This window comes from Pseudopodoces humilis, chromosome 1, assembly GCF_049639895.1.
Source record: "Pseudopodoces humilis isolate 2021_Gansu_Grassland_sample_001 chromosome 1, ASM4963989v1, whole genome shotgun sequence".
NCBI classification, from domain to species: domain Eukaryota; kingdom Metazoa; phylum Chordata; class Aves; order Passeriformes; family Paridae; genus Pseudopodoces; species Pseudopodoces humilis.
In genome coordinates, this window is record NC_142200.1 from 53585207 (window position 1) to 53599818 (window position 14612).

Below are 14612 nucleotides of genomic sequence, written 5' to 3' on the forward strand. Positions count from 1 at the left end.
TTTGCATTCTCTAAAAACAATTAAAATTCTGACAACATTTCTTGTCTTTTTCCCGGATAGGTACCCATTATACCATTTCTTTGGTGAAGGCTATTCAGCAGTGGTGACATCTTCCAATCAACCACTCTGCAAATCTCTGGACTCCCAGCTGACACCCTGCCGGAGGCTAGAGCTACTGAGACAACTGGAATTGTGCCTGCTTTGGTCAAGGTTTTTTCTTTCACCGAGGAAAAAGAAAAAAAAAAAAAAAAAAAAAAAAGATGAAGTTGGGCAAAGTGGAGTTTTGCCATATTCTTCAGATACTAGCTCTTTTCCTGTGTCTTTCTGGGATGAATCAAGCAGAGCTCACAAGGTCGAGGTCAAAGCCCTATTTTCAATCAGGGAGGACGAGAACCAAACGCAGTTGGGTGTGGAATCAATTTTTTGTGCTGGAAGAATACATGGGTACAGACCCACTCTATGTAGGAAAGGTAGGGGATTTAAATAAACTTTGGAGGGTGCAGATGCTTGCTTTTTGATGTGTTTGTATGATGCAACCTAAAAATTGTAGTTCTGCTAGCCCCAAACAGCAACACATTGCATTCTTGTAAGAATGTAAGGTTCCTGTTGCAATTTTCTTGAAGAGCTCTACATATTAACACTGTTGGTTTAACAGAGTATAGTAATGAAAGTGTTTTGCCACCACTGATAGAAAGAAAATATTTATTACTCATACTAGATTTTAAAACATTGACATAATGATGAGTATTCTTTTTTGAACATAATGATGAGTATTCTTCTTTAAGCGTTAGCAGCTAGTGCCAGAAAAAAAGAAGTTCTGTATAATGTTGTTTGCTCCCTAAAACTCAGCACTACTGAAAGCAAGGGAGAAAGAATCAGGCATCTGTGGGTGTGATGAGTGAGGAGGAGGGCATGCTTGCATTACTGCTTTTCTTTGACATTGCCTGGCTGGCAGAGTGGCACCTTGGGGGCCTCGCTGTCCTCTGTGCACAGCACAGCCTTGTGGCTTTACCTCGCCTGCGATGGGCACGGGTCCAGCACAGAGCCAGTCCTTTTACATCAGGGCATCCCAAATGGTTCCTTCTGAGCGCCCGTCGCTGCACATGGAGCACACTGAGCACAGCTGTGAATCCGGGACTTAGCTCATTTACTGCCTTGTGCTAGTGGGTAGTACGCTGCCTTCAGCAATTATGCAGGGGAAAAAAAAAGCCCACAAAACAAAACCCCCTCTTGTGTTTCTCTGTAACATTTATGTGTAATCATCTTACTGAAAGGAAAACCCATTTTCTCCGTAATATCAGAATCAATAAATAGAATTTCTCATTAAAATACAGCAAATGCATAGAAAACAGGGGAGTGACAGCTTTTGGCACAACAGCATGCTTACAGAAAAAGAGATGAAGTAATCTGAAATCCACTGCTTCAAATATACCAGTGCAATGAATTTCAGTTTACCTAATTCATCCTACTGAGACAAAACCTTGATGTTTGTGTTAATACAGTTAAGCACTTAGAATTTAATCATGCCAACTGAATAATCAAGTTAAATAGGGAACTGCTTTCATGATTGCAGCTATGGTAGTGTTTAGGTGCTTTTCTGAATTGGGACTGGAACTTTGCATAATTGGACCCTTAAGAAAGGTGTGCTAGAATCAGAAATGTCATCTTGTGTTACATTGGTCTTGAAAGTTTTGGTAAAGTTTTACATTATGTAGCAGTATCCATTTTGATGCCACACAGCTGCTGGTTGTCTCTGCAGGTTTGTCTTTCAGGCAAATTTGTCCCCGGGTTGGAGTTTCCCTTGTGGCTCAGGAAATGGCCTATTTGGCATTCTTTTCCACTGATAAAGAAAGAAGTGTGGCTTGCAAATTTGAATTTCTCTCCTGGAAAAGAAGCATCTTGAAATACTCAAGTGAAGACTAGTTTTGATCTGTAGTAATTCTCATATTCAGTCGATTGCTATATTATGGCCAAAAATGCTGTGGTAGTGCTATAGTACATGATATTTGCATGCACGTGGTTATTTTTAGCTTCACAGTCTGCTCTTTCCCGTCCTTTGCAAGAGTCCTAGCATTCACAAGCAGATATCTTCCAAAACGCAACCTTTTTTTTTTTTTTTTTTTTTGGAAACATTCTGTGCCCAGCCTGCGTTTGTATCATCAGTATGAATTGTTGGCTCAGGAATTTGTACCAGCAATCCATTTTGTAGGAAAAGCAGATAAAAATTTTCACTTACATAAGGAAGCCCATCTTCCTAGAAACACAGTCCTTGCTGAGCATCTTGTAAGATAAGATGTGCCCAGTTCCTAACCTTCTCACTGTAGAGGCTTTTGACTGTGTGGCTGCTGAGGTGCAATCATGACCGAAGCTGCATTCCCACACAGGGAAGCAAAAAGGTGAAGAAGTGAATTTCTTTCTCTGTCTTAACATATTATGTGTAGCACCACTCTGAAGTGAGCAGCAATCACCTTCCTACCCCTCTTCTCCTCTTGAAAACATGGTTGCTCTTGTTTCAAATCCTTTGCAGTCAGGTAAGGACAGGGAAGACTGAGATTTGGATAGAAGGATAAAGTTTTTTTTCTTTTTTTTTTTTTTTTTCCGCTTCTTGGTGAGGAAGCTGCAGCAAGCAAAAATCTGACATAACACACTTTTCTCATCAAATGAAGTGGAAGCAGAAACCAGACTCTGCAGAGTGCTCTGCTTCTGGGGAGGCCAGTCCTGCACTGTCTTACGTTCAGGAGGCTTTGCAGGGTGCCAATCTAACTGCATATCCAAGAAGGAGGGACCTTCTTCCAGCTTTTAACGGCTGTGAGATAAAAAGGCTTCAGAAACACTCAAGGAAATGGATCTGTAATAGGGGAATACTGTCTCCCTTCCACTATTCAATTCTACAAAGCCCTAGGCAGTTCTAGTTGGAAGGCAGCATTTGGGGGACGTTAGGGTTACATGGCAAATCATTCAAGAGTTGTGAAATACCAATGTTAATTCCATGTTCAGCACTAGCTCTGTCCTTCTGGGTGTCTGCATGCTGACACTTTAATTACGTGGTCATGCAGAGTAAAACACTATTCATCGTAAATAATATAGTAGGATTCCTATTCACCTCAGTAAAACAAGTCCTTCCCTTAATTTTTCAGTGCTTTCGTATTTGTTTGACAAGGCTTCACATTTATACCAGAGGTGTATATATATATATATATATATATATATGTATATATATATATATATACCTGCAGCCTTTCTGCTGGAGAACCTTTTTTGTTTTCCTAAATGCATATGTATTTTTTTTATTAAGGCAGCAGGGCCTGTTTCTCATGTGACTCTGGAGAAACCTCTGGAGGAGTTCCATTAATTTTACTCTAATAGGAGTCAGAGGTGACAGAAGTTTGGTGCCTTTTTTATCCTCTTCTTTTAAAATTTAGGTCTTTCCTCTCTATGATATGAATTTTAATCATCTTGGATGTAATTCTAAGCACCTCTTGGGAGGTGCTTAACATGTAATCAGATTGTGGACTGAACCATATACGAGTCTTTTTGGTCAGCACAGCATATGTTATGTTCACTTGAAGGGCTGAAGCATTTAACTGTTTAACGCATTAAAATGTTTGGATAGGCGCTGTTCTCTTCCAGACATGCCATGTAGGAGGTGAGGCAGTTAACTGTAATGCTTATTGAGCTAGAAGCATAGCTGGCTTCTGTTTTCTGGAAAATGTTTACTATTGCTTGGTAATATGTTTTTGTGAAATGCCTTACTCCATATTTTCCTCATAAATTACATTAATGGAATCTATTTGGGCCAAAAGAAAAAAAAATAATATAGAGCAGTTTTAAATTATTTGAAACATAAACACCTAAAATTAGGAAAAAAGTGTATGCTATTATGTTGAATACTTGAAAAGCTGTATACAATCTTGTAATTGAAGTTTCCATGGGTACACAGTGGCAAAAAGGGGTGCAGTAAAAGTGGAACTTGAACATTTTGTTGATACTTTTTTGGTTTTGTTACATAACTATCAGACATTCAGGGTTTGTGTGTTTTTTGGTGTGGTGGGCTGGGGTTTTTTTAATTACTATTTCTTTTCATGTCTTCTGCTGAAAGAGTGTCAGTCTCATGAAAGGGATTATAATGACACAAAATCTCTGCCAATAATAATTTCACTTTTATTATTGAAAAGCTAAAAAAAAAAAGACAAATAAACAAAAGAAGCCTCAAATAAACTTGAAGAAGTGAAAGAAGTCTTTGAACTCCATATGAGATGCTGATTGATAGATGGCTTCACTGTTTTCTTTTGGATCCAAACCAGGTCTCCTTTTCCAATGGCTCTAAATTTAGGTATAGTTACAGGGCAGTTTCAAGCTTTTTGCTGAGTTGAACTCTTCTTTTCCCTTGAGATTTCTCTAACATATGAAGGACTGAAAATAAAAGACAGAGACTTTTAACTGAGCACAAACCCAAGAAATTAGTATGTAACTTTGAGAGGCTCACTGGTAATTCTCAAAAATAACAAATTGAACTAGTAAGATGCCCTGAGTGTCGGTTTTTATTTATACTGTAGAAGAAAGTAAAACTTAAGTCCTAACTTGCATTTTCTAGACTGTAAAATAAAGAAAAAAAGGTTAAATGAGTGAGCTAAGAGCATGGAGTTTCCTAGATCTCACAGTCATTGCCTTCCAACACAATTTTACCTGCCTCTTCTGACTGTTTTAAGGTCAATAAACCTGTTGGATTCAATTTTCAAACATGGAAAAAAGTGCATAAAACCTAATATTTGCATTATTATTTCCTGGAGTAGAACAGAAGGAGGGACCATATGAAAAAAAAATGAATTGAACTTAATCTTTTCCTATAAAATTAGGTCATTTAAGAGAATTTTCAGATTTCGCAAGTTTTAAGAGAGCTAACAGGCAGGATGGGGAAAGGGTTTTTAAAGCAGCCATATAACAAGTTTATGTTATTATTAGCATTGAGAGTGGGTAGTTTTTTTCCAGTCTCCTCATATTTGAGGGAAGGAGGTTGGATAGGGGAGGATACTGGGGTTTTGGGTTAATGTTTTGTGTTTTCAAAGGTGTTGGTGAATATATCAATAAGGTGACAGAATTACTCACATACTATATTTATCTGTGGTGTGACCTTGTCTCAGGCCATACCGATGCAGTCAGCAGCATTGCCCTTTTCATAGAATCATAGCCTGACAATTTCAGCTGTGGCTGATGAATTTTGACTGAGTTGGATAATAAGCGTCTTTTCTAAAATACTTTTAAGGCAGTGAGTACTGTGGAAGTGCTGGACACTCAGTCAAATTGAGACTGAACTGGCATTTTGGGAACTGTAGAGGACATAGGGCGATATTACAAAGGCTAAATAAGAAAAAGGACTGGGCTGCCTCACTTGCACATAGTGAAGAAGGAGGTTAGTCAGGGACAATTCCCTGGAGGGATTTGACCCTCCTGCTTCTTCCAGAGGCACCCACAGGGACTAGGACTCTCTGTTCAGCTTCAGCCTGTGTTTTTTTTCCCCTCTAAGCATCCTGTGCAAGGTAAATGTTCATGTCTGCTCTGCAAGTAAGCTCTTGGCTGAGAGTACCCACAGCTCTGCAGATTTTTGCTCATTTTCCACCCCATGTAGTTTTGGGAAAAAAACATTCAAACAAACCAAATTCAGACCAACTATTTTTCATCTGTCTTTGTGGCCTCTGTGTGGAAAACACACAGCATAACTCAGAAAGAAACTTCCCCTTTGTTATATTTTTTCCTCCCTTTCTATTTGTGTTATCTTTACTTTTATCATAATCTTTGAAGCCCTGTTGTTTTATATACTCCCAGAAGGCCATTTATGAAAGGGGAAAAAAATCTGCTGTATTTCTGATATTTATCCATCTCAGGAACTCTTTGCTTTTCTCTGCTACAAAAATTGATAAGAGTTGACCTTTTAAGTAAAATGGGACATGCCATTCCTGTTAAGTATTTCCCTACCACAAGTGCTGCAAATGGAATGAATGAACAGACAAAACAGTTAAGTCCTGCTTACTTGCTTTATGTATTGAATAGGTCTTGGGGAAGTGATGCTTCAGTTGTACTGCACAGGTATGACTTTACCATTTCAATTTGTTCTGTCCATTCCCAGTATCACACACTTTTCGTCACTGGATAGTCACTTGGGCTTTGTGTTATTCCATGCTATAATTTATGTGGATTACCTTGAGCTGACTGACAATCCAAATGTTCCCTCCTTAGCAGGAAGGGCTAAAGTGTCTCTGGGGAGAATGGTGAGATTAAGGCACACAGGAAGAATTAGCCAAAAGGATCACCTAAAATCTCTTGCCTTTTCCTGGTCCATTTCATCAGCCTGCACAGCTACAATGTAATTTCCTCTTTCCCTCTTTACCAGAAGTCCTCTTCTCTCATAGCTGAATGGATACTGCAGAAGGTTTTATGCCAGGGACTTAAAATGATGACAATTTCACAAGCCCAAGCACTAAAAGACAATTTGTATGTAATTTCATTATTAGAAGTGATAATAGAGTTGAGAGACTTGTGGTTGGATACTGAACCAGGACATGTAGCTTTTTGATCTCTTTCTATAATATAGAACATTGATCCTTAACATGTGCCATTACAGAAGAGGAAGGTTAGTGAAGGTGATGACAACATCAGTAAATTAGGCAGCCCTCATGGCAATCTTTTGTTCAGTGGCACAGCCATGCTATTTATGTAATCCTGTAATACCAGTTCTGTATTTCAGCAGACTGAGAGGCTCTACCTGCAGCCCTCTGTAGCAAAAGTGTCTTTTGGGCATTATTCAAAACTAAATTTTATGAGTCTCTGACAAAATAGAAAAGCAAGAGTAAAAGCTAATTTTGCAATTATGTGTAGATGAGAGACTCCTTCATGCTTGGCTGGTTATCAGAAAATTCCTTATTTTCAGGACAGCATGAGATTTAAAGCTCTGATGTCAGTCAAGCTGATGCTGGTTCAGCTGACATTTTTAGTGATGTTCTGACATTCCTTCTTTTCATCTTCTGAGATTGTACTTGGTCCCTTAGTTTTCGTTATTGGCTGTCATCCAGCATCCAGTTTTATGTCTGTCCTCTTTTATCACAGTTCTGTCTTAATGGCATTGGAAATACAGCACAGTAAAACTATGGCTGTCAGGAACTTTGAGAATTTGCATTGTTCTAAGACTAAGGAAGTCCATTTGTGAATTATTTTGCTAGCTAAAATGCAAACACAACCCCTGCTCTGAAGCAGTGGTCTTATAAGGCAAGAGCTAATAGCAGACAAAGAAGCAAGGACAGAATTCAGAGAACTATAGCGTTAATCAACATCTGAAAATAGTTTGAGAATAGTGGGTCACTAGTGTTGTTTTCTATGAAGATAGAATATTTCTGTTTCTGAAAATGATACTCATACAACATTTTAAAACATTATGAACATATAATAGTTCTTTCCTGTCTTTACTTCCCAGTATTTATAGATGACAAGTAGACTGAAACTTCTAAGTGCTGACCTATTTAATGTCTATGTTAGTACAAGGCTACATCTCCTTTCAGACCAGTAAAAGATAAGGGATGTTTTCCAATTGCTTTCAAAATATCAGAGTGCATATGCTTTATAGTTTTACATCTTGTAGCCTGCTGTCACACTACCTTTTTTATGCTGCATTTTTTTTCTTATACATCTTCTGTTAGCCATGAGTGTCTATCTGCAGACTCATTGGGCATTCATTTCATGTATTAAGTATTTTCCATGTGTCACCATCTAAAAGTGCTGCCAGGACTGTTGCTGCCTTGTCATAATTGTACTGCTGAATTTCTTTGCTTCACGTTTGTTTTTAAATATTATACGACATTTCTTAATTTCCTTTACCCACATCCCCCCCCCCCCCTTTTTTTTTTTTCAATAATCACTTAATAAAATAGCACCTGGGTACATATGTGAACGTTTCAGTTCTAACTTTAACCACTTAAAGGGAGGACCTAGGACAATGCTTCCTGAAAAAAATCAAGGAATAGTTCCTTTGTGTGCAATAAGCTGGCTTTTACATAAATACTCTGGTGATAAGTACTGGAAAATCTCTTCAGTATAATCTTTTTCTCTCATCATTATGCATTTCCTTGGAAGAGTTAGCTGAGAAAAGTGCTAATGGTGGAACTGTTGAGAGAAGGATATTAATACACTAGGTTGCTCAGTACTTTTAGAATAACTATTAGCTACCTTGTGTTACCAGCATCTTCTCTGTCACTCTTGCACTGGAAATGTACATGTAAATTATAGAGAAGTAGCTCTTGTAAAAGGCAGTGGAGTGTGTGCTCTAGAACTCTAATTCTGTTCAAACTGTCCAAACCATGGTCATGGTATGAGTACCAGCCTATACCAAGAGCAGAAGTTGGAGGATGTCATAACGCTTAATCTTTCATAACATTAAGGTTATAAAAAGGAGGATTAGCCAGTTAAAAATAGATAGGGGGGTGTTTATTTGATAAATAAATGCTGTGAACACCTAATTATACATCACTTGAGCTCAATGTATAAATGGGAATCCTCTTAACCTTCTCAGGCAAGTGTCAACTTCGCCAATGAAGAGGCTCATTGGCAACAGACACTGATCAACAAAATCAGTGAATAGGTTCATAACATTGAAGAATATATTTAAGATTATTTCTTGCATATGTTTTTGGAAAAAAAAAATGCTGCCATCAATAGTTCTATCAATGTAAAAATGTTACAGCCCTGTGCTCTTGCAAAAGTAATACTGTTATTTATGTAGGTTTAAGGCACATAGTGTGGTAGTAGCACACTACAAGTCATAAACATAGCAAAGAATAAGCTTTATTTTTTCTTCCAGATAAATAGGAATACCAAGACAGATATAGCTCTTTTGCATATAGAAGTTCAGGTGCCACTACTCATGTACCAGAAAACACAAAATATGCCTTACTGACTTGGTCTCAAGCTGTCTTTTTCAGAGTTCCCCCCTGGGAGAAGAAGATAATTCTTAACATTCAAGAAGAGTTTTTTTAATGTGTTTTGATTATTAAGTTATGCTGTTCATAGAGTATCAGAAGATTTAGTCCAGAATCTTCAGATCAGTTTTATTGACCCTAGGAGACCATTTGAGAATATTAATATTGCAATACAAATATCTGGTCATTTCAAAATTGAATTTTTAACTGATACTTTATTCTGTAGGTTAGTGAAAGAGGAATACTAAGGATTGATTTGCAACATATATGAACATATTCCATATTTTTACAGTGAAGAAATAGTGCCTTCCTTTCATATAGTACTCTAATATTCTTAAAGCACCAAAGGGATGCATTGTGGCGTTTCATGTGGGTGAAAAGGTGCATGCTGAGAACAACTAAGGACAATCTGACATAATATCGTACCTACATCATAGAAAATTCTTAGGCCCTCTCTGAGTAGAAAGAAAGAAATTTAATGCCATTTTCTAGGTGATATTAACAGATTTTGCTGCATGAATTCCACAAGACAATGCCAGAATAATACTATTTCATTTAGTTTTCCTGTTTCTGTAAATCATGAGAAATTATCTTTAGGATTACTGAGACATAAAATTCTGTTGCTATGGAGTATATGTAAGAAGAATTGAACCCAAAAAGTTATTTTTCCTTTGAAATGCTTCCAAAATATGGGAAATCTGGTAGTTGGATGGTACATGTGTAAGGATGATAAGCTGCTTAAACACTTCACACTGAGGTACCAAACTGTAACCCTGCTGACTAGGCAATCAGGCAATTCGTTTTCCTTAGAAGGTAGGCAGGTGCTGTATTAGGGGAAGTTTAGCTTGTTATCCTGTAACAATGAAAAGTTTTCAGACACAGCTGGGAAAAGCAGATGGTCATTTCTTAAGTTTCCATAATCATAGTATAAACGTAATGCCATAAATTAGCAAAATACTTAACTTGTCTTCCTTACACAATCTATACACATTATATGGGCAGAGCAGGCATTTGGAAAAGTGGTTGGCATATTTTTATGTTTCTTTTTTACCTGGCAGGGCTGTAATTCTACATAATTTACATATTAAAAACTGTTTAAATAATTCCACTTGCTCCTAAATGTTCATAATTTTCATGCATATGTAGACTGTTATCCTTGCACCCATCTTTCACCCTTTACCACTTATCTGTTGCTTAGCCAAGCAATACTTTTAAAAGGTTTTCCTTTTGAGTCAACACTATAGTCTTGTGTTCATCCACACTGCTCTTTTATTCATCCCCTCCTTTTTCTGAATATCTTCTTGACAGTGAAAAGCTGTGAACAAAAGCATGCTATTGTAGCTTCATCTAAACAGGAAATAAGCCAAGTGAAACTGTTACTTCCTTTCTCATTGTAAGATTCAAATTGCACTATTCATGTTTGTTTCTTTCTTTGCAAGTTCATGTCCACTACCATGCTGAGAATCTTAAAGCCTTATTGCTTTTCTGTTCTTTTTATCTTTATGCTGAATCAAGCATACTTCTGAGTGAGTATCAGTCCCAAAGCGAAGGAAATCATAGTTGAAACATTTCAATTTGTTTGACTGACAAACCAAGGGAAGCTATGTGAAACAAGGTTTTATGGAGCAAACATGCAGGAATTAGAATGATAGCAGTGATGAAGCATATACACAAATGGGTATATATGTCTAGGAAACGATGGAGGGACCTCACATTGAGGAATAATTCCTGCTAGTACTGACACATTTATTTAATTCAGATTTATCTTAAGATTCAAAGAAAATGTAAAAAAAATCTAATCTATGTTGGTTTTAATTTGGGAAAATAGAGATGGAAAAAGTTAAAGAGAAGAAAAAGTATGCCAAAAGAGTAAGTGTGAAATGGGAAGGAACATGATGAAGCATTTTGCTTTGTTGTTATCACTCTGGAGCCTGATGTAAAACTGAAGGCAACATACCAAAGCAGTCAATGAGAAAATAAATTTAGATTAAGGTATAACAATCTAATCACAGAATAGGTTAGGAGGGAACACAGTCGGTTGCCTTGTCCAACCTCCCTGCTGAAACAAGTTCATCCCAGAGCACATGGCATAGGATTGTGTCCAGATAGGTCTTGAATATTTTCAGGGAGGGATATTCAAAACTTCTGTGGGTAGCCCATTCCAGTATGTGGTCACCTGCACAATAAAAGCATTCTTCCTTGTGCTCAGGTGGACCTTTCTGTGCATCAGTGTCTGCCTGTTGCCTCTTGTTCTATTGCTTGGAACTACTGTGAAGAGTCTGGCTCCATCTTCTTGATACGTCTCTTCAGAATCTTATAGACATTGGTGAGGTTCCCTTTCAGTCATCTCTTCTCAAGGATGAGCAGGCCCAGCTCTCTCAGCCTATCCTGGTAAGAGAGGTGCTCCAGTCCCCTAATCATCTTCTCTTTGACCTGTTCCAGGAGCTCCATGGAACTCCAGGAGCTCTCTCTTGTACTGAGGAGTCCAGAACTGGACACAGCACTCTAGATGTGGCCTCAGCTGGGCTAAGTAGAGGGGCAGGATCACCTTCTTTGACCTGCTGGCAATGCTCTTCCTAATGCAGGCCAGGATAGCTCTGACTTTCTTGGCCACAAGAACACACTGACCCATGGCATGGACATTTTGTTGTCTCCCAGGACCCCCAGATCCTTCTCTGAAGAGCTGCTTTCCAGTAGGTCTGTCCTGGTCCATGGATTATTCTTACCCAGGGGCAGGACCCTACACTTGCCTTTGCTGAATTTCAGACAGTTCCTCTCTTCTCATCTCTCCAACCTGTCGAGGGGTCCCTCAGAAGGGCTGCCCAGCCTTCTGGGATATTTGCCACTCCTCCCAGCTTTGGGTCATCAGGGAACTTACTCAGGAGACATCTGCCCCTTCATCCAAGTCATTGATGAATAAGTTAAATACTGGGCATAGTTTTGAACCTTGGGAGACACCACTAGTGACAGGCCTCCAGCTACACCCTGTGCCACTGACTGTAACCCTCTGGTTCAGCCAGTTCTCATTCCACCTCACTGTGCACTCATTCAACCCACACCTCCTGAGTTTACCTATGAAGATGTTGAGAGAGACAGTGCTGAAAGCCTTGCTGAAGTCAAAGTGGACAATGTCTACTGCCTTCATCCCTCCAGGAAGCTGTTTCATTAAAGAAGGCAATTAGATCAGTCCAGCGTGACTTCTCATTAGTGAGTCCATGCTGACTACTCCAAATCACCTTGTCGTCATCCACATGGATGATAGGTAGTCCTTTGAGTGAGGCCAGGGATTGAGGTGAGGATAACCTTATGTGTAGGTCTTGATTCTCTGTGCTCTTTGCTAAAGAAGCTATATGCATCTATATGGATCACACATTTCCCTAAGGAAATGTCAAACCACCCCATGGGTCCTAGAAAGAAGGCCTGACTTGGTTACATGGGAAAAGGAGGTTATTGACAGAAAAGGAGGACAAGTAGCCAGAGATCCAGTAACATCCAGGTTTGAGAAATATACAGGGGAGTAGGTCTGTTGACTAGCAGATGGATTTGAAAGAGAAAAAAAGGTAAGTAAAGTCCATTTTTAATCAAAAGAGGAAAATTCCATGTGCAGCAAGGTAATCTGTGACACAAAACATCAAAAGCAAACATCATCAAGACAAAAACTAGTAGAACAAGCATTTATGCTTCTTTAATGAGAGTAAGGAAGCAATGAATAGAAAATGAGAAAGATGTAAATATTTCTTATAAAACATTACTGCAGAGGGCTAGAGAATTTGGAATTTGTTCAAAAAAGCCTAAAACATGAGCAGCAGAGTGCCAACCAGCACAGGACGAAACAGAATAGCATTCTGTACGTAGAAGTTCCAAGAATTACTGGGTCAAGACAAAGCATGGATAAGTAAAAAACAACATGAAGATCTGGAGGAGTCCAAGCAAGTCTGAGCTCACAGCAGACGGATGGAAGGATGCAAATATGTGCAGCTGTCAGGGAAGTAACTGGACCATGTCCAGACTTTTTCCAAATTAAGAGCGAAAAATCAAAATGATGAGTTCTCTGGTCTACCACTAAAGAAGGCAGCCCACACCTTACAAAGCTAATTTTTTCTTGGGAGGTAAAGGGATTAAATAATGACATCCATGATTTTCAGAACTTTGGTAGACACCTTTCCTTCTAGACTGGTATTTTGACATTGATAATTTCATTTAACTATATTTCCTCCCATCTGTTTGCAGGCTGCATGAGAATTTTTTTCGTGCAGACTAATTTCAATGTCCTGTCAAAATTGATGCTGTTCCACACTATTTAAGTCACAGTAGCACATTCAAAAATTTCCATTCATCTTTTATTTTAGTAAGCAGAGATGGGTAGGCAACGATGGTCCATTCTGATAGTCTGATGACTAGCATCATCTTTCTGGATTTTTATTTTTTTTGGCAATTTTACTTCTAAGTAGCACAAAGTGAAGTCAATGACTGCTTTTTATGTGGGATGATACAGACTGAGGGCCCAGGTGCTTTGTCAGGCTTCCAAAATACCTGCCAAGCAGAAAATGAGACTGTAAGGAAGGTGGAAAGATTAAGATGTCCACCCTGATGACAGATCCTTCTGATTTAAAGATAGAAGGGTATGTATCTGTATACCACATAAAAAAGGGAAGATACTTTCCTTTGCTTCTGAAATTATGTTATCATCTGTGTTTTAGACAGTGGCCCATCTTCCAGTTCTGATCATTTGATGCATGCTTTTTATTATGCTTAAAATACAAATATCATTTTGGAACACTCTTTGAGGCTTTAACAGGATGTGCTAACAATTTTTTGTCTCAGATTAAATTTTTTTGAAAATTACTTTGTAAAATAATTAGCAGGATAAAGGGGAGACATGTGGCAGATTCATCTCCAAGGTTAGGAGAGTTAAATTTATTAGAATGAACAAAATTATCTGCAATATCACAAATTTTCCTGGAATCAAACACTCCTGTACTTGTAAATAACCTTTACCGCTAAGAGAACTTCAACTGAAGCTATATGTGTGCCATTGTAGAGAGTCATGGAGTGAAACCAGACGTTTTTTCTTCCATAGTAACTTGTATCTGGTGAAAGTATAGATATAACTGAGGATGAACAGTACATTCGGTGTATGCTCAAAGTCAAAGTGCATCTTTGGTTTTCAACAGAACTAGTGCAATAAAATAAGGTAGATTTTCTTAAACATCAAGGCACTATTTAATAGTGTTTGGCAGACGGTAACATCATTTTATAAATTATGTGTTTCAAGGCAAGGTAAGAGTAATTCTGTATATATTCCAGAAATTGTATGTCTCAGTAATCAATAGACCTTCCCTGATGTTTCCTGTAAGTTTGGGCTTAACAAAAGCATTTAATACTGTTAAATTTTTTCTCTCAGTATTTAAATACCTTCAGGGTGGAGTGCCAGAAGAAGCAGTAGGTTGTCACATGGGAACAGCTGCTCAGGGCCCTGAGCCTTCACATTGGCTTGGAAACTCATACAAACAATATGATGGTTTAATATGTGTCTGATTGTTTACAGACTAGCTGAAAATTTGCATTTAAAAATGACTGTATAAAATTATGCTGTGTTACTCAGTAGATGACTTCTATGTGTGAGTAACACCTGCCTATTCCAGTGAT

At 38.2% G+C, this 14612-nt stretch overlaps 1 protein-coding gene across 1 annotated transcript in view; it reads left to right on the forward strand.

Annotated features, from left to right (window-relative positions):
- The first annotated feature begins 260 nt into the window (after positions 1-260).
- LOC102112657 (cadherin-7) overlaps positions 261-14612 on the forward strand; it is a 71532-nt gene continuing 57180 nt past the window's right edge. The window contains exon 1 of the mRNA XM_005517294.2: positions 261-470. Within this exon, the coding sequence (XP_005517351.1) occupies positions 261-470 (210 nt within the window). The remainder of the gene's footprint in view (positions 471-14612) is intronic.